This window comes from Numida meleagris, chromosome 11 (assembly GCF_002078875.1).
Source record: "Numida meleagris isolate 19003 breed g44 Domestic line chromosome 11, NumMel1.0, whole genome shotgun sequence".
Lineage (NCBI taxonomy): Eukaryota > Metazoa > Chordata > Aves > Galliformes > Numididae > Numida > Numida meleagris.
Genome location: NC_034419.1, coordinates 7,885,475 through 7,907,003, shown reverse-complemented (window position 1 = coordinate 7,907,003; position 21,529 = coordinate 7,885,475). Strand labels below are relative to the sequence as shown.

General features: G+C 35.3%; 1 protein-coding gene across 3 annotated transcripts in view; it reads left to right on the top strand.

The window, feature by feature from the left end:
* ERC2 (ELKS/RAB6-interacting/CAST family member 2) overlaps nucleotides 1–21,529 on the top strand; it is a 456,034-nt gene that overhangs the window by 333,134 nt on the left and 101,371 nt on the right. For all 3 annotated transcript variants that reach the window (XM_021409074.1, XM_021409073.1, XM_021409075.1), the window contains exon 16: nucleotides 2,253–2,318. In XM_021409074.1, coding sequence (XP_021264749.1) covers nucleotides 2,253–2,279 — 27 coding nt within the window. In that variant the 3' untranslated portion in view covers nucleotides 2,280–2,318. The remainder of the gene's footprint in view (nucleotides 1–2,252; nucleotides 2,319–21,529) is intronic.

Genomic DNA, 21,529 nt, shown 5'->3' with positions numbered 1-21,529 from the left:
ATAATTTCACGTTTCAAAGCAGTCTTTCTAAAACATTTCTACCACGCAGTGGGACTACAGAATACGTTTATGAGAATAGGTATCTGCATGTCTCCTTCTTTCTTCAGTGACACTCTCCTATATAGAGCTAATTTTGCTGACACGATACCTTTGGAGACATAATCAAATGCTTTAACAAAAATCTCAACATATTATTTCAAAGCTTGCACGTTATAAAAAAGACTCTTTGTAATTAAATAAGATAGGAAGTTATTTTGACAGGACCAGTACTCAACAAAACAATGCTGATTGACATTAACTAGGCTCCAGCTTTTAATTTATTGCTTATTGTATATCAGGATCAGCGTCAAACGCTATAGTCTGTAATTTCATGTAATGCTCTTTAAAAGTATTTGACAATACTTGATTTTTCAACTCTTTTAGAACTACCAAAAAGAAAGCTCACATGGATAATTGAAGTAAAAATGAATATCTGCTTACTGGAAGAATTGTAATGCACTAAAGAGCAAAACAGCTGAACGTAGTTAGAAGGAGTCATTTGGAAACATACTGAGTTGCCCATTTTGTTGATTTCTGCTGTTTTTAAAAGTATCACCACAGATTAACCTAATGTGTTCTCTTAGTGAAATAGGATCAAACCACTCAGTGGAAAAGAAACCCTTCAGTCTTTCTTCAACCTTTACTCTGGGAAAGCCCTTGTGAACTTCAAAGTCAATTCAATTAACATGACTAGGCCTGAAAAGCAGTAACTCCTGCAGAATTCAGGGGGAAGGACTCGTGTTTTCACTGAGGCAAATCCAGCTAATTGGAAGTTTTACAGAATCTGTCCCCCTTTTTCCCAGCAAGAATTAAGTATATTCAGGGCTTACTGTATCTTTGCTTCGTGTTGTAGTTGTGCAGACCATAGAACCAAGATTTGTTCCAAGTTAACTGTAAAAAAATTTACCCACATTTCTTTTGTGTTAAATGATAGCTAAGTTTATAGTGGACTGTCAGATTTCTTTACTTAATTCAGCAATATGCAAGACATCTATCTTAACATCTGGTTTTTAATAACAGTTGACATCTGGGAGCTCTTTTTTTTCTTCCAAGAATGGACTAGGAACAGTAGTGGTACTGGCAGTGTATATTTTCAAGCTGAAATTCCTGTCTGTTTCAATCATAATTAATTACCACTCATTTTATTTAGTTTTTAGATTTAATTATGTGCCAGCAATATGTTACACCGGCTAACTTTCAAAGTTTTGAAACTACAGATTAGCTTTTTTTTTTTTTTTTTTAGAAAATAATAAGGAGTTAATTTTAAGGATATCTAAAATGATAAGATTTTATCTGACTTTGAGATGCCGAGTTAAACATGACACACTGTGCACCTCTGTTCTAGGAGCTTAATATCACATCAGAATTTGGTACCCTGTAACTACATCAAGATATACACATTGACAACTGTGTGTGCATCATTGTAAAATATGTAATCTTCAGTAAACACATACGAGGAAGGACGTTTCACTCTCTTGATTTAGTTCATGTTTTTCATTTTCTTTTTAACTTCAAGTTTATAATGAATGTAGAATAATGCCTTTCTCCCTTGAGTATATCTACAGTAAAATAATCCCCTTTTTAAAAACAAATTCATAAAGTTGCTATGATTTTTTTTATTTGCCATTTATGTTAACTAACATAAAAACTGTAAATAATGAGTGATCTTAATGGTGCAAAAATGAAATAAAGGATAGAAGGTGTCTGTAAACAATGTACAGTGTTTAAGATTTGCTTAAAAGATAGATTTAATTAACAGCCTATTAGAAAAGTATACTTCACTAACAACAGATTTTTCTAATTCTATGGCAGTTTCTGTATCTTTTGACCTAACAAAATGTAAGACAATTTGATTACAGTAATTACTTCTTCATTTACTTATAAAGTTTAATCTGCTGCTGCTGTCATTGTTGGTTTGAATTGCGTGCAATTAAAAAATGGATAATCTTTTAATATTTAATCTCATAATCTACGTCCTACACACTGTCTTAACTGGGTGGGAAAAGTGTTTAGGTCATTGTTTTTGGTTGCTATAGATGCAAATTCTTGTTTATTAACACAGACTTGTTCATTTGCTTTCATTGGCTTACATTTAAAAAATATGTTTTTAACAGGCAAGAACAGTGTCTTTTCCTTGCACCAAAGTAACTAACCTTTTCTTCTTTCATTCCAATGCTAACATCTCTGTGCATCTCCTAATGTCTGGCACACAGGATGATGAGGAGGGTATATGGGCATAGCCGTTCCTATAAACCAAAGTTCCAGTTTTATTTTGAGGGGTGAGAAACTCTTTTCTATCTCTTTCAAGTCGCAGTCTACTTTGTATTGTTTTATTTTAAACTGCATGGAGCTGTATGTTACTCAATAAGTGCGTTTGTGAACCGTGTAAAAATGTTTTCTCCTTTGCAATGAACAGTGAGAAATTATGATGTGTGATGGTCTAATTGTTTAACCTTTTCATACCCTAAAGATGTAGGCAGGTCTGAAACTTTAAGGGAAGTATGTTTGTCTCTGTAGCTGCCTAAATAATTCCCTGGGCATGATAAATGAGAATTTCTTTAAACTGGTATTAATCTGCTCTATTGTCTTGAAAATCCCTGTAAGAAAACTGCAACAACTTTTCAGAATTAATGTGAAAGTTTGATACTTAAGAAAAGTTGCCACAGATTAAGGATATGATTTTAATGGGATATAGCTTGTAGTATGTATGGAAATAATATTAAGTTAAAATGTTTATTTGAAATTCTAACATAACCAGCAAAGGCTTAATAAGGAAAATGTGAGCTTTTTATGAATTACTAGCATCCATACATTAACTTGACAGTGATATTTAAAAGTACGAAGGTGCAGCTTATTTCGTTTGTCTCTTTCAAGTGTGAGTAAATGCTCTGTGGTCAGTTTGTCTCAGTTATCGATCAGTGCATGTCCCCTCTCCTGGTGCTCACCACTGGGGCTGTCAGTAATCTCCTGCAGCTCACAACTGATGTGGACCTATGCCAACGACAGCACAGGAGTACCAGGCATGGTGCTTCCTTCCTACAAAACAGTCACTTGTCACTTCCTCTTACTGGAACAGTTCTGCTTGGTACGGTGGGACTGTTCAGAGGAGCAAAATCTACTCCCATAAGTGAAGATTAACGTGCGAGTGACTAATGTGTTATTAAAACTGTCATACTTTACTCCTATATTGCTTTGGCCTCTGTCACCCCAAGCTGAAGACTGTATGATTTGTTTTGTTTCCAGTGATGTTATAAGCCATGCTACAAGCCACTCAATCTACATGACAGGAATAAAATTTCCAAAATCATTTTCTTTCTTATTGGTAACACTATTGCTTTAAAGAAAACTTTTATATACTTGCTGTTTAGAGCAGTTGCAAGATGATGCAAAATTAGTGATATCCGTAGTAAATCATTTTTATTTTGTTTTAAAGAATTAAGCTGCTGAAAATTTGTATCACGGAGATGTTTAAGATTCGGCAACTGTGAAATAAATGAATGGGCACTGTGATACCATTAACACCATTAACATTTAAAAGAAAGCAAGCTTGGTTTATCAGAGTATTATTATAAACCTTTTTTGTTTTTTATACTTTCTGATTTTGTTTTAAATGTCAGTCTCGTACAGGTTGTATGCATAGATAGCTCTGAACTTGGACACACATCGAATCATAGAGCCATGGAATTGCTTGAGTTGGAAGGGTCCCCTAAGGGCCAACTGGTCCAACCCCTGCAGTGAGCACCCACAGCTCCATCAGGTGCTCGGAGCCTGCTCGTGTGACACATGTGTTGCGTGTGGTAGCAGTACAAAAGGATGTGATTCATATTCTAACTTCTTTTCATTACTTTCTTCTTTCCTGAGAATAAGCAGCCATAAAACGAGCCTGGAATTGTTCTTTTTCACATAAAAATGTAAAAAAGGTTTATGGGTTTTCTTAGTGTTGTGTTTTAAGCAATTAGCAAATTCTGTTAACGCAGCTGTGTGATATTTTAATGGCAGCTTATGGTGCATTTTAAAAGTAATGTAATTTTCAGCTGTTTGCCAGCATCATTCCTTTGTTTGGGTGTGGAGAGTAAATCTTTGTTTATTTTCCTGGCCCATATATATTTCCAATTTAAAAACAGACGTTTCTCTCTGACTCTTTTGTTCCAGCGCCAGCAGAATTTATTTGTATCACTATATACCTGGCCCTTGACAAATACATTGTCTGCTATTTCTTTTCAAGCAGAGAAGACTTGCTGAGGCCACTCAGTCCACAGCTGGCAGGAGGCAGAGTCTCTCCTCCACACTGTGCTGGTGGGTAGACTTGTCCCTGGGGCAGAGCAGCATCTCTGGTGTGGGAGTGGCAGCCAAAGGGTGCCACATCCCAGCCCTCCTTCCCCAAGGGACAAAGTTTGTCGTTACAACTTGCTGGGCTTTATTCCTTTTAGGATACACTGTGTGATGCTGCAGTTATAGACTGAAAGGAGTAGTGTCTGAGATATAGTCTGGGAGTATTTTAATAATTTCTATTGACATTTAAGTAAGACACAAACGATTTTATTGGATGCCTATTGGCTGGAGGCTGAATTAATCCATTTCTGTGCACAGTTTCAAAACTGTAGGAATAAAGTCTTCCCTCTGAGGGCTTTCTTGAATTTTTGACAACGTACAGAAGAGCAGCCTGGGTGCTCTTTTCACTGAGGCAACTTGATCATGCCCAAACAATTGCTCAGCACCAGGATGAGGGGTGCTCAGGTTGCTCTGGTTGTGTTCATTGCATTGAGGCAGGACAGGTCGACTCTTTTTGCTTCATATTAGCAGAGTGGATGTGTGGTCAGGCTGGTGAACTTTCAGCAACCTGCTGGAAAAGATCTCCAGCTGAACTGAACAGGCAAAGAGACCAGAGAGAATGGACAGGAGGGATATGTATGATGTGGGAGAGGATGGTACAATTTTAGCAAGAATTTAATTTTTAAGATATTTGAACAAAAAGAATTTGTATTTCTAGACATAAGTCCTTTAGCTTTTTATAGTTCATAACTTTGCCATAATTTTTATTTACATATTTCAGATACATCCATTATGGATTCAGCAGTTGCGTTATGACACACAGTGGGTCAATGTTTGTTTATGAACCAAAAAAAAATTATATCTTTTGGACCCTCAAAACCGCATTTGGTCTTCTTTAAAAAGCTTATATACAAAGTGTACAATAACCTTGAAAACTATCAGGAGTCAAAGAAAATCCTAATTTATTTTTTTTTACAGCAGAGTAATATAAGCATTATGCTTTTGAAATGAAATTAGTCTCTCTTTAAGAGATTCTATTTCTACTGAGTGAAATATCAGAGTATTTTTCGTATTAGAAACTGCAAGATAGGGGATTCAAGATGTGAACTAACACTTCAGTTAGTTACAATCATGACATTGCATTGTAAAAATTTTTAAAGATAATCCAATGCCAGAACTCTTGTAGTAATAATGAGCAGTTACTTTGATAAAAATATCAAAAATCACCATCATAATTAATTGACTCTGTACTTCTATCAGTGTATCTGATAACAAAATTCTGATCATCCATAAATATTTTGATGGCCAAAGGAAAAAAAAAAAGGAACATAAGATCAGAAACATATATAAAGTTTTGTGAGGTGATTCATTTTTTAAAAGAGATTAATTAGAGAGAGCAGAGACAAGAACTTAATGTGTTTTGGTGGTGATTCTAGATGACATCTTCACCTAGTATAAATCCTTTTGTGTACATTCAAATGTACTGTACTAATGGCTGTATCAGACACTACCTTATTTTGCACCATGAGTACTCAGATCTGGGCTGTGGCCAAAACACCCCTGGAACAAAGCCAGTGCCCTCACACCACTCTGCCTCTGAGTAGTACCAGATAATTAATTCTACACATTTCATATTGTGAAAATATACTTGCAAGGCTTATCTTAGAACGGTATATTAGCAATGGGGAGAGATTTGCATGTGACATGTGCTCTGCAGCTTGGCTGTGTCTTCCCTTTTTTCTTTTTGAATACAAGAAGCTATACTTTAACATGCTTTACCTTTTGGTTAGGCTTGGCTTGGTCAGGCAGATGGACTTGATGATCTTTGAGGGTCCTTTCCAACTTAGCTATTTATAGATAGTCCTCATTTCAAATACTGTAGTGATCATTGTTGTTTCACAGTTGAGAGACGTATCAATAGATGTGATCTATTATTCTCTCAAGGAAAGGTAGAAGAAAATTCCTCATTTGTCCCTCATTTGTTAGGGACTTCCTTTGGCCAAGTTTTGCTCTGATTGTCAATAAGTGTGCAGAGAACTTCTGCAGCCTTGTTTTCTATCTATTCTCACAGTAATCTCTGTTAACACCTTAAAATTTAACAAATTCATTTTCAAAACACCATTTTAAAATAAAGTTTTTTTTAAATTTTAATTTAAGATAGAGAAATGAGGCACAGCAAATGAGTTGTGATTGAACAGTCAGGAAAGTTTACGGGATTTCTGGGAGATGAATCCCATCCTTTTAAGACCAGGCTCAGCAAGTCCTCCTTTCAGAGTGTTTTCCTATGCCCTAGCTCTTGAAAGCCAATCTTACTTCTGCTGCAGATAATCTTCCTTTGGCAAACACAGTGCATTTTCTTCTCTGAGCATCTTTGCTAAGTAAGGGAAATAACATCATACTGGCTCAGTTTAGAGGTCGACTCTTCTTGCCCTGTAAATTCATGTCAGGTGTTTTGTCGTTTTTAATTCAATAGATGGTTTGCATTTGGCTTTTTCAGTTTCCCACAGTCAGAGCACTGTAAATATTTGCTATTCATATTTTTGAACACTATTTTTTACCTTATAATTATACAATCAATCAATCTTTTTAAAGCAGGTGTGAGATTCTGCTGTAGATATTTTCAGATTTCAATTGTGTTTATCATAGATTAATTTTTTTTTTAATGAAAATTGGCCTATTTAGTTATGAATTGAATAGGTATATTATTTTAAAACTGTAAAAAAGTTAAGCTGTAAAATGCCAATTTTCCCTTCAGCTTACTTTATCTCCATGTTTTGCTACAGAAATAGCAACATCAAACATTTCTGGGAATGTTTTCAGGTAAGGTCTGGTAGAAGTAACTGTTAATATTGTCCCTCATTCACCTTTGGTATTGAAAACTGTGAGAAAAAAGATTAGCTACAATCTGGCATTTTTCATATATGGGATGGGCTGTAGGCTGATAGCTAGCTTGTGTGGTGCTCTGAAGTGTCAATCTAATTGTTCTTGAGATGTAGTTGTTCTTCATTTTGTTTCAGAGAACAGGAAATATATAGGTGCATGAAACATTAATTCCGTTAACTCCATGTAATTGGCCAAGGATAAGCTTAGATAAGCCTGTTTCTAAGTGATAAGCCACTTGATTCGAAGTGCTGTGAGCATCCACTGTTGCCAAAGCCTGCTTCAGTTCTTTGTCTGTCTGTGTGCGATATTAGCATAAACAGTTCTGAATTCAAGGCAGCCTGATAGTCAGGTGTGGAGAAGGAATTCTGGGCAGCATTCCCCATACCCTTAAGCCTGAGTAGACTGCCATCCACTAATATTTTTTACCGTCTGGAATTTTATTTCATTTCAGCTAGGTTTGTTAAATGGTTAAAGGCCTAAAGCCTAATTAAGGTCCTAGAAACTTTGAGAAAAAGAAGCTGCTAACCAGATGAGACATCATGGTGTTCAAGTATGAGAAAAGCTACAGTTTAGACATATAGAGACCGCAGAATCCATGTGAGGAGACTGTTGTGTACAGTCCAGTCATGGGAAAAGCTTCAGGCAGATCTTGCACCTTTTTAGACATCAGAGATGATCAGCACTGTGTTATTCATCTCCTTAGTTCCACTCTTGGGACCTGCAGTTTGTAGGAGAGATGAGCAGTGTAAGGAATGGCTTTTCAAATTTTACACTTTGTCTGTCATCTGATATTCAAGTACAGATCAATACCTGATTTGGACCAGAATTTTAGTTTGAGAATTATTTTTTTAATTTGGGAAAAAATTAAGTGATTATATCTTCTATATTGGCTTTGAGTTTTGGCTATTTCTGGTTTGGAAGTTGGACAGTTTTGAATTTGCACATCTCAGTGCAATCAAAGGCATCTTCTGATCTAAGAATTAGAATAAAAAGTGCCTGAAATACCAAAATGTTTCACTTTGGAACTTCTTTATTTCAAGTCCAGTTTTGTCCTGATTTTATAGTGCAGTTAGTGTTCTTTTAGGTACCATGCCGATGGTACTCATGGAACCAAAAGTAGTACTTTACCTAAATAAGGATAGTGCAGGCTGATCCTCTAATTCTATTTAACAAACAAACAAAAGTTTAAAATCACAGAAGTCTTTTTAAACTTTACCACTTCCATGTTCAAATATTAGGGAATAATGACGTGAAATGATGGTGGAGCTGTGGAGTGGCAGGATGAAGATGTGTGGTAAGACAGCCCATTGCTCACCAAGGAACAGACCGTGGTGAGGGGGATCTCAGCGGCCAGAAATCTGGTAGCACATGTAGCTGCACTGGTTGGGGCTTGTTAGAAACAGGATCCCTTCCTTCCCCTCTGCTTACCCCTACAAAAGAAAGCAAAGAAAATCGGAAGGTGATGATAACTTTTAAGTAATAAGCCAATACAGCAGTCCGTCATGGGTAACTGAATCCATGTGGCTTTCAGAAATAAGATTCATGGCACAGCTGAGGTGTGCAGGTAGAAGGAAAGTGCTTGTTTTTTCTATTCCTCTTCCCACCAATGAAGTACGGCAGATCTGAGAGAAACAGCTAGGGCTTTGTCACTACCATCCTCATGTGTTTGTAACACAAATCAACTCAAAACTTGTTATTACAGCATCTTGTTTGTACAGTACCGTAGGCTTTATTCTTGTCAGATGTGAATTAAATTAGATGTTTTAAAAGATGTTTAGGAGTGTTTGGACAAGTTTATTGGTTGCTATATCCTTAGAACAGAGTTAACATCACACCTGAAACAGAGCATCTGAAGCTTGTGCCTAGTGGCAAACGGAGGGTCATGTTTTTGAAACTAGAATCATAAAGCTGGATTGCTAAATTTGGATTTAGGGGCTGAATATAAAGTCTGTAATTTTAAACCTTTACCCTAGTAGCCCTGGTGGAGTCGCTCTTAGGAAGACATCAGTGTCATTCAGTAAAAAGTAAAAAGCCTTCTGAGCAGAAACTGTGCAGAATGGGTGGAAGAGTAAAGCTTCTCAGTTATTGCTCAGGCAAATGTTTTCTGTTCGCTTCTAATTATTGAATGTGTTCTGTATGTGTTTACAGGGAAAATGAGGAGAGGGCTGTTTTAAAACAAATGCGTTGCCTGGCTTTGTCTTTGTGGAGATGTGGTGAACAGCTTTCTCTCACAAGGTCCTTGCTAATAGCAATATAAAGCATAACAGCATTTGGTCACGCTACTATATAAGGACATGTTTAAAGACATTAACAATCAGCCATTGTTCTGCTTTATATTTTCATTATTTTAAGTCAAGATTTTTGTAAATCTGTGTTGTTTAGTGTTTGGATATTCTGTGTAGCTTGTTTTGGAAAAAACACATTGACTTTTAAATGAGTCTCAGTAGCATGCAAAGCAATGGAAAAATAAGGAGCGTGACTGTTTGCAGTGTTCATTTTAATTCTCTCATAGAAAATACCAGCTCTATGCTTAATTAGCATAATTAGGGTGTTGCTACATTGACTGGAGCCCAAGGGCATTTTGCATTTGTGATTTTTAGACATGATTCTTGTGTTACTACAGCTTGGTTTTTACTGAACAAAAGGAGGAACCTCCAAGGAATGCTAGCTGTTCAAAATGTGGACAGATTTGTGACTGGTGTTCCTCTTTCTTGTTAAAATATTTTTTTTCATAATGTAAGATGCTTAAGGTTTTTATTTTAATTTGGAAGTTTTATTTTAATTAAAAAGATTTAAAAGTTAACTTTTTTTTTCCCTCTCCTTAAGAATGCCATTACTTCTGCTAGTATTTTCCGGTACTAATTGTCCACAGTTTACAGCAGGATTCTCATTAAAAGTACATAGCTGTTTATTATAGCTTATATACTGGAAATAGGTGAAGTGCTTGACAAATGTGAAACTTCTGTATTTCGTATTAAGTGGAAGATCAGTGAAGAAAATCAGCATTTTTCTTTGGAAAAAAAAAAAGAGCAAAATATCAAACCCAATTTCTTAATTTTGTTACAACTCTGCTTTGGCCAGATACATTACAGAGTTAAGGTCAGAAGTTGAAGCCCTGGACCCACTGAAGTCAGTGAGTCTTGTTATTTATTTCAGTACTGTTAAATTGTCACTCAGATTGTCAGAGTAGTTTCTGTCCTTTGATTTGTTCATGGTCTTAGTAGGAAAACATCTGTGGATATATATATCCACGTATATATATATAATGCATATATATAATGCATATATATATGCATTCTCAAAGGGATTTGCACAAACTAGATGTCTTTTACGTTACTCTGACAGGCATTTATCTTATCTTATCCTTGGTATTTATGAGACACCAAATCACCCTCATGCCTAGCTAGAGAACTTTATTTTATAAATTCAAGAGTTTTTTTTGTCTGTCACTTGTACGTTAGGTGTGTGAGTGAGGCCATTCTGTCTGAACTTTGGCCTCAGCTTCTCAGTGCAGGTGCAGAAGGTGTGCAAACAGACTGAAAATGTAGCTGGTGAACCCAACTTCAAAGCTTTTCATGTAGTCAGCCTAAAGACAACAATCACAGGGCCTGCAATCATCAGTCTTGGTCTTTTTTACTCTTCCACAATAAAAATAAATAACACATTTGAACAATTTTTAACACTGTAGAGTGTGAAAAAAGATAGTATGTAAAATACTAAACTAAACTTTGTTTCAGGAGTTACAGTTATTTATAGTTATTTAAACAGGAGTTGGAAATCACTGACTTCATGATGAAAGAGATAATCAAATTATCTAGGTTTAGTTTGAAATCTGAAGATGAGCCAACATCTTGAAAAAAGTAGTGAAAATTTGCTTCACAGGAAAATATGAATTGCATTTTGTTGGCTTTCACTTCTATAACTATTCATGTGAACATGTGAAATGTCTGTTTGTTTTCAAGTAAGTGAATTTTGAGCAGTTATTTGTAAATATCAGAGTAGGTGAATGTGGGACTATCTGCACGGCATTCCTTCTGGAAAGATGTTTCTGTTGGAAGCAGACTCAAAAGACCTTATGAAAAGTCATATGATCTAAACTTTTAAAAGTAAAATCTTACAATTTCATACTAAAATACAAAATAATACAAAACAAAACATCTCTAGACCTTTATTTATTTATTTATTTATTTATTTATTTATTTATTTATTTTAATTCTGTGTGTGCTGACCTACTTAGCATCAATGAAATACCATTTGTTATTGCATGTCTCTTGGTTTCCTCAAGGAAACTCTTTGATAGGTGGTGACTGTTATCACAGTCATCCAGTCCTACCAGCCACAGGGCCCAGAGCCAGTTCGGAGACACTTCCCTGTCTCTTGCTGATGGTGCCTTCTAATGCTGATTTTCAGATCATACACATGCAATAAATGAAACACCCCTACAGCTTCCACTGGGTGCGGTGGCGAGAGCTCAGATGGAGCAGATAGATGCAATGAAACATTTGGCTGTTTCAGGAGCAGTGTGCTAACTCCATAGACATTCTCTTTTTCTGCAAAAACAAAAAAGTATTGGGCTATATAGGATTGTCCAGAGGCTTGAATTTGGGCTATTTATCAGTGACTGAAGCATAATAATTTCTAAATTTTTCTGTGATAGTATGTAATATAGAAATCTAAGGAACATATTCATGTGATTTCAGCTAGTTCATTACTAAGCATAGTGAGAATGTTGCTTAGGCAACCCTAAGCTGTTTGTATATTTGAGCTCCAGTAGTAAATATTTATGTAATGGATTAGAAATAGTTAAAGAGTACCTTTTAGTTCTCATTCTGCTATAATGTTGTGCTCTAAGTATTCTCATTTATTCCAAAAATCTATTGAACTAAAAGACCATTTCAAGGGAGCACTTGGCAAAGGATAACATGTGATGAAATATCCCTGCATATCTCAAATGGCAGAGCCTTGCTGCTTCAATTTGCTTCATTTTTAATGTTTGCTTTATAGACTGTTCACCAGTGAAAATGTTTACAGGTAGTTTTCCAGAAGAGAAGTGATGTTTTCATTGCTTCTCATCTGGAGTCTTTAGGTTAGTCTGGCTGGCCAGATCATGTGCTCTTCTTCAGCCTGGCTTTAAGCTCTACCAAACTGAGTCAGCTAGCTAAACAGTTCATGTAGCATTTATTATTATTATTAAAATCGGATCTTTTTGAGTAAAATGAGCAAGCTACTCACTTGAACAGCTTTATTGGAAGTTTTGAAGGAGTAACAGCCTTGGAATTGAGAGGGAAAAGCAGCTGGAATGTCTTTCATCAGCACATTCAGATATAGCTGAGGATCTCCGTCTCCAGCTTCAGGCCATGGGCAGAGTTTGGGTAGAGCACTCCACAGTCAGCTGTGCCAGTTGATAACATTATTACAACCCCACCCCTGTGTATTTCTTAGAATTTTTTCTGCTAGAGATTGTTACCCTCCCAGATCCATCAACAGAAGAAATCAGTGCCCTATCAATTTCAAGCAAACTGAGCCAAATAGCGATAAATGGATGTGAGAAAGCCTCTTTGTCATTGCCTGTTGTGGATTAGATGGTACTCTGACATGGTTCTTTCTGTTGGAAGCTGTGTGTTAACATCCAGTTGGTTAGTGAAGAGCAGTTAGTGATAGTAACAGACTAAAAGTTAAAAGCTTGATCTAGAAGAAAATGGCCTCCATAAAATAAAAAGACCCTTACTGAAATTATTTTATCTTCAGAGGTTCTTGCAAAAACTTAGGTAATCAAGTTATTAAAATGATTTAAATCATCCAGTGCAATTGTCTTGCTTAACTAGTCAGAATCAGAATCTCCTTGTTTGTTTTGCAGAGAGAGGTATTTTTACCAGATGAAAGCAAAGAGATCAGTAATGTCTATTTTCCATTTTATATAAGAACTGTAATTTTGAATCTCTGTTAAATTTTGGAAAAACTTTTTTTCTTTAAAGGAGTTTGGATCAATTTTGCAATAAGAGAAAGCTGGGACGATTCTAATAAAAATCTGATTAATTTTGGCACACATGATTCTAGGACCTTGAAACGCATTAGGTGAGAAATCCCAAACTCAGCTGAAAGCTTTGCTCTTTATAACATACCTTAAATTCTACCTATAAATGTCTGTGAATAACTACTGATGATCCTAATGTGTCTGAAGAGTAAATCTTTATTTGCTAGAGAAATGAAAGAAGCACAGTACACTCCCATTCTTTGTGTGTCTGCTGACCTGGCTCCTACATCTGAGGTTTTTATCAGAGTTCATTTTAGTTCTAAGAATGTGGACTGGGTCAAATGTAAATACTGAGGCAAGTTTTCAATGATTTGGGAATTACGTTAGCTAGGATGATTTTGATTATGGCAGCTAGAGGCTTTAGATCTTACTTAAATTGGTTTCGTACCACTATAGGAATTTATACCTGTGTAAGTAATAACAGATCCCAATGTTCTAATTGTATTCACATCTTTTAGGTGGAAACTATGCTGAGATCACTCTAACTTTTTTTTTTTTCTTAATTTAATTAGGTATTCTCTCCTAGTTGCATTAATTGTGAGGGGAAAAAAGGTAAAAAAAATATTTAAAAAATTCTTTCATAAAACATTTTTATAATAACTCCTGAACCAGTGGTGGACTTGGCTTCAATATCATGCTTCTAAAAGAATTTTTTCCTGACTTTCTAATTTTTCTTTTCTGCCCAACTCTATGCTGATTTAAATATTTTATGATTTACATCTGTAGTTAGATTTAATGAAAACCTATAATACTTAACTTACTCTTACTTTCTCGGAGGCTGGCAAAATTGTTGAGAAATTAATATAGACTTGGCAGTGCTCCTTTGGGAATTATTTACCTACTGGTCAATTGTTTTAAATTATGCAAAACTGCTTGAAGTCAATTTTCTGTTTTCCCCTAGATTTCTTTATCAGTGTAGATTCAGCTTTCATCTCTTATGTGATTGTTGTCATTCGTCTTCTAGATCTTTTTATTCAATTTTAAATTGACTTTATTTCTAAAGTTGGTGGCCGAAAAAAAAGAATGTGTTTCTGGTGTGTGGTTAGCAGATGGAAAAATATTTAGAACTTGGATTGCCATTCATTTTAAGAAAAAATGATAAACGATCAAAAACAATCTGCTGATAGTAATAGTTCTAGAATTGAACGTGACAACCAAAAAAAACCTGCAAGCAATTGCAAGAGAGAGGACAGCTCGTTCTGAGAAGGCTGATTCTTTTTTTTTTTCAGTTACATTTCTTTTAATTTTTTTATAAGTCACAGATTCCTAAACTAGGATGTGTGAATACTACTACAAACATTTCAGTGTCTCATAGCACCTTCTCTTCTGGTTCTGTAGGAGAGAGACGTCCTAATATTGAAAGTACTAAAATTGCATGTGAATCTTCCTCAGATGCAGTCTTATTGCTTGGGGAAAGGTTTATCTAAAAACAGTCCTTCAGTATAAAAGTCAGAAAACGAGTCCCCTTTCTTTCCCTTCTGAAAGCAATGTAGCTTCTAAGAATGTATTTTAAGATCAGCTAAGTGAGAGTCCTGCCTCAGTTACAGAAAAAAATAAACTCTATGAAAAGAAAAAGAAAGCATGAGCTCTCTACCTGTAGTCAACTGCTGTTAGCACCAAGACAAAATGAATAGTTAGCTTTACTTTTACCAATATACTCTGTTTTCTTTTGAGGATTGACAAGTTTAAATGTACTGATTCTCTCCTTGACTCTGTCTGTCAAACTCTGATTTGATCTTGAAGTGTTCAAAAGCTGCATGTGTTGCAGGATTTCAGCAAACTTGATCTTACAGGTTTAACTTAAATATTGTTTCCATTTTGATGTCTGTTGTGTGGATGTACCACAAAGAGTGTTTGGTTTTAGCCCCGATGCCTTGGGTGGTGGTATGCAGCAAGTAACAGAATACTGGGAATAAAGAAAAATCCTGAAATGAATCCCTCCAGCTATGGGCCAGTTGAGAGCTAGAGAGACAGGATGTAAAGTAAAACCAGTATGTCTCCCTTTGATCAAAGGATAGATTCCCCACCACTGCCCAGCAGGTGATCAACACGTAAGCACTTTCTCCCCTAAATGAGCACAAAAGTAAGCTCAGCACCAACAAAGTTAATTTCAGTTAATAAGCTTAGCTTAGAATTATTTCAGTTGCTGCCTTTGTGCACTCAAATTTGTGAAGTTACGTGATCTGACACAGTTCACTTTCAAACTGTCATAGAATATGAAATACTCAATTGCTAAGCATTTGGCAAAACTGGATTTTTATTTTCAGAAAAGAAGCTGGTTCCACAAGTAAGTCAGCGCTTATTTTTCAGTTGTGCATGCTTCCTATACTCGGATAAATTCGCTAATAGCCTTGTGCACTATGAATTCTGAGTACAGTGAAACTGTAGTGTAGAGCGTGGTTGTGCATAGTTTTGTACATAAAATCCATTCAAAACCAGCTAATTTATCAGTCTGTGTAAGTTCAAAATTTTTTAGTTTTTAGTTGAAAATTAATGACAGTGGGCTTTTCATTTTCTTTCTAGAAGTATAATACTGCTTTTAGAAGTCTTTTGTTTTCTCATAGCTTCATCTCGTATATTATTTATTAAATGCCAAATATATGCTTGTTGAAGAGGAAGTACATCAAGCCACCACTGTCCCAGAGAAATTAGTGTGTGGTAATGTACTAACATCATTAAACTGTCCCATGACTTCTCTGAGGACAACATTTTGAAGAAGAACTTCAAAAATTCAGAGACTGGCAGCCGTGCTGTTCTCATGTTCATGACTGTTGATTGCTTTCCAGTTTGAATCAGAATATAATGACCAAAACATCTCTGTTATTATTTATCTATTAGTATGATCATACCAGTGAGAATGTTTTTAATGAGTAGCCTCTCTTAAGACTTATGATGGTTAAGAAATGTTAAGAAAACATTTAAAATTGATTTTATCATCAGCATTTCTCTATGAAAGATAAGCTATCCGTGTCTCATCAATCAAGATCAGCAAGATACTGCCATTCAGAACAATCATTTTCAGAAAATGAAGATCAGTAAGTAAACTGATTACTAGGAAAAGTATTTTATTATGTGAGATTAAATGCATGCATACATTTGACACAGGCAGTTTTTGCCAGGATCTTCATAAAAATAATTATTTACTACTCAAGAACTGTACATTCTTTTTAATATCATATTTGAATTTTGAAACATAAACAAATACATTGCCAAACTCTAAAGAAACATGAAATAAAAAAATAAATCTGAACCCAAAGAGATGGCAGTGAAGATTCCAGAAATCAAATAGGCATGTGGCACCCAGAAAATATAACCTCAATATCTTTATGAGCTGTAGAGGATATTGTCCTTGTAGTTGTCTTTTACAGTACAGTACTATGGAGTCTATAAATTGTGTTCTTTGTTACTGGTACTAGAATGTGATTTGTAGCAAGCTTCATTTTAAGAAAAATATTGTTTATCAACCAGCTACTTTTCCTTATATCAAAAAGCAGTATTTGGAATATAAAACCTCCAATCCTGCAGGAAAAGTGTTCCACAAATTAATGTAATATAATGAGATGAAATGACACTGTTTTAAAATGTTATTTACTTATATTTTTATACATTTTTCCCACAACTAATGGGTCGGGTAGTTCCAGCAGTGGGGCTTTTAAATGATGCCAGATGAATAAAGGCTTTGTAGCAAGGAGAAAACAGGTGCTGAGATGCAGAGCGATTTATTCTCTGAATTTTGAGCCTTTTTTAACAGTAGAAAAGCTGGGGTTTTTTTCCTCACTGGTTATTTATGTGTTGTTTTATGATATTAGCTAAAGACTTTCAGCTTTTTTTTGAGCAGTGACATACTGCTCAAAGTCCTGTCATGATATAGGTTAACAAAGCACCATCGAGTGCCTTGATTTAAGAACCTACTGCCAATCACTTGGTACCTAAGAAGATAGGCACTATCCGTAATGTCCTCGGGGTAAATTCTTGTTTGCGTTTCCTTTACAAAAAGCTTGCAGTTGTTATTACACCTGCTGGTGTTCAGTGTCGCTGACCTCTCACCTAATGTACAATCAGGTGCTCTTTTTTAACAGGCAATCTGGCATTCAGCCCACTTAAATTAGGTTCATTTGTCATGTACTCCTATCTGCCAGCAAGCAAACTGGGGAAAAAGAGGTCAGAGAAGGGATTTTTCAAATGTAAATGTTTCCTTGAAGCTGCTGTTGAAACTTAGATGTGTCATTCAAAATGCAAGTTACTGCTTGCTATCTTTCTTAGAACGCAAATAGTCTTTTACAAGCACTTTTCCAAATGTCTTTGCAACAGTTTTGCATGAAATTGTTGCATGCACATTTTTATTGCAAATTATTTTTGCAAGCAAGAAGTAAATCACTGGGCTATATTAAAGCATATTTTGCCCAGATGGTCCTTTGAAATAGAGGACTGAAATGAAAAAAATGAGTTTTAAACCACTTACAGGAAGTGGGATCATGCAAAAGGCTGGTTTCACTTCCCAGTATCTTGTTGCTATTGGTGCTTTTCTATGTGGGATGTATACAACTATATCATATAACATATATCAAAATATGTTATTAAGCATACATTTTGAAATCATTTCATTTTGTCTCCCTTTAATCACCTGAGCCGACGTATAAGTTAGATGGTAAGCTGTGGATTCTGCTAGCAGGTAATGTTACCTTTTAAAACTTAGTGGTTCATGAAGATTTATGTGGACTTGGTTGAATAATAAACGTTCCATTTTCTGTGATATTACTACAATTTGTGTAAAGTAATAACCTTGGGTAAATTATGTGCTGTCTTCTGCTGTGTCACATCCACTGTTAGTAATAAGGAAGGAGGAAAGTTTTGTGTTGGTGATGTGTCAGTGACAAGGAAGAGACTGGTTTTGTGAGCTAGAAGACTGATGAAAAGAGAGTTCTTGAAACTCTGTGATTGTTGTGTGTGATTGAGAGAGAGGCTCATTGTGGATGAGTTCTTGTACAGGTGAAATCAGAAAGGAGCTGAAGAGCCTCATTAGTTTTAGCATTGTGATGGGGTGTAGTTTTTTTTGGCAAGGTTCAGCTTCTGAGATGATGGAGTGAAAAGGTGAATGACTAAACATGTTATTTGGGTTAAGTGCAATGAAAGTGGTAGGCAAATTGTTTGCCAGTTAAAATTAGCTTTAGAGCTAGAATTAGGATATGGAGAGAACAACATAGGACTGAGAGAGAGAGAAATAGTCATGATTTCTTTTCTCTCTTCAAGTTATTCCTGAAGGATCTTTATTTTCTCCACTTTTTTTTTTTAGGTCTTTTATTTCTGTTTTCTCATTTCCACTTTCCTATGTCTCTGTGTGTTTATCTTAGGATAGTATCACCTGAAAGTACAATTCATTTACTGTATCTGATAGTCTGTCAAGACTACAAAGAAATTCAAGGACCGGTAATTGGTAGAACCTTTATTCCACTCCAAATATAACTTATTTTCATAGGAAGTCATTTTGTTGTTTTCCTTCCAAACAAATACATTATAATTCATGTTTGTCTACTTTGCTGCAAAATACGAATAAGAATTTTTGAAAAGAATAGAAAAACTAGAAATTTATTGCAATGAAATCAGGAATAACTACAGACTCCTGTTGTCTACCAGAGTAAGAATTCTAGATCCTTACTGCCAATTTCTAAGGCAACTGCTAAAATCAGTTTTAAACACTTGTTCTCACTCTAGCAATTTCTGGCAGAGGTAACATTGTATTTTATAGTACAGCTTGTATGATATCCAAAACAGGACAAAAATTTGGAAACAATGGGAGAATTTGGCATTTATTAATCTGTAGACTGTGAGCATAGTTTAAATAACTTTACAATGTGAACACGTACGTGCTTTAGAGTCAATAATCAAAGGCTTTGCAGATTTAGGAGAAGGAATTCCATTTTAAAACAAAATTAACATGTAATAAAAAATCTTGACATAAAACTGGAATGCAGTATGATATAGCGCACCAAGACTTACATTTCCAAATCCTTTTTTGTACTGTTTTCCAAAGACAAAGCCCAGTATGTACACGAAGATTAAAAAAGTGAATCATATGGAAGTCAAGCATCAAGAAAGATTTGTGCGCATACATTTTTGGATAAGTTTGAAAGTGTTGGTTTCCCTAAAATACTGTGTTTGAGTGCATTTACATTTATCTTCTTTCTTTTTACAATATGCCTTTGCAATAAATGAATTACATGCTTAAAGATACCATGAAATAACATTCCTTTCAATGGCTGCATCTTTGTCATTTAAAATGCAGTAAATGTCCCTTCTGGTTTTCTTAGAACTGTATACTGTTTGCATTATTGTTATGTAAGAGATGTATCATGGTAAAGAATAGGACCAAAATTGTCAGTACACTATCAAATAATTCCCAGCATGGAAGAAAAAATAAATGTCAGATGTTTCAATTTACCAGCTTTAAGCTTCTGTCAAGGCAGAAATCTGTAATACTAGATTCCAGATCATTGCTGTAGTGTTTTCTCAAGCATTTGTCATTTAGCAAAAAGAAGGCCTGTTGCACAGAAGCCTCAGAAGTGTGAACTCAGCTATTTTGTTTCTGTGGTTAGGACAGTGCTGTTTATTGAATTTCCAGGTAGGGATCTGACTTGGTTATCTGTAACTCAGTAAATTACTGTACAGATGTTGAACTTAAAAAAAAATATTAAAATCAAGATGCTTACAGTGTCATTGGAAATGAGATAATCAGTCTGCATATTTAAAAAAATATTATAGAAATGAAGAGATGGCTTCTGGTATAATTTCCCTTTCCTATAATAACATAGACTGTTTTGCCATTCCTATTTACAAAAACTTCAAAGAAAAATCATGAATTGGCTTGCTACACATAAATTTTGTTGGTTTACTTTCATGTTTGCAATGACATTGCCAGTTTTAGAATATAAGTATGTTGTACTGCTTGGATTAAGGATTTGCTAGATTTCCTAATAGTTTTAGCTTCTGAACACTTAAAAATTTGACATTCATTGAAACATAAATCTATCGTGTTTCAGATTGAAAGAATAAATGATGTGGTTCATTGTTTAGTGAATAAGGTTTTTTTAAATGCAGTATTTCATCATTCTGACATGTTTGAGAAAGTCTGAATCTAAATTCCTTTGGTCAATTGGCTTGACTTTCTTGCCAGGGTCAGGGGATTGAGTAGTTGTGCCAAAGATTTTTATTCATCCCTGTTTACACAGAGACTGACTTGAAGCTTTCATAGTCACTTATTCCTATCACTTATACCAGAACTGAACCCACATGAATGTAAGTCCATTTAGTATTTACCCATTCTGTTTAATTTGCATATTTAGCTATATGGTTTGTGTCTTCGTTATAGTTGCAGTCAAACAGTGTTTACTATTTTGTGAAACTAGCCTGACCAGTAGCATTCAAAAACCTTTTTTTTTTTTCCTGTGAAAGACGGAATGGGTTATAAAAGACATACTCAGCAACACTGCCTCAATGTGATTTCCATTTACAGTTGGAGCAGAGCACATGTGTGCTGGGGTATGTGTCAGTGAATGTCTCTTTAACTGGCTGTGTGGTACGAGGGCCAGCATGATGAGGTAGAGCATGCCAGTTTTCCTTCCCAAAGGATCTAGTTGTTCATATTGGCAGGAAGTTTTACTTGCCAGAGTGGTTAGAAACTGGCAAAGTGAGCACATCCAGGTCTAAGGTATTCCTTACACACATTTCTTCATGGGAATTTATTATGTTAACAAAGGTACCATATGCAGTGTGCTTAATATTCTATTTATCAAGGCAGAGAAACAACTGTATGAATAAGGTCAATATACAGTAAAAGTTATTTTAGGTTGAAGGTCAATATGTTGGTCCTTGTGGTTTGTTGTTTAAATCTTTAGAGAGTTTACATATTAGCAGCTATTTCCTGGAAGCAATAGCTATGATGTGGAATCCTAGAAGGATTTTCACTTTTCATTTTCTCTGTCTTCCTTTTAGAGGAGAATGGTACTCATCCTCCTGGAGTTAGTTCATTTCTTGTAATGTTTCTATGTAACCTCTGAAGACTTTTGTGTTACATGTTTTTAAAAAGTAGACAGATTTCATTGATATGAAAACTGAATAAAATTGCACAATGTAAGTTTTATGTTTACAAAACTTTTACTCTCATTTGCACTAAATATAGAAGTACAGAAGGTCCTTGCTTAAGTTAGGAATTCAGGAAATTCTCTCCTTCTTGTCATGGAATTGATGTCTCAATGGACTGCTCTACAGTTGGGCTGTAGCTCTTCGCTGCTGTATTCAATTTTG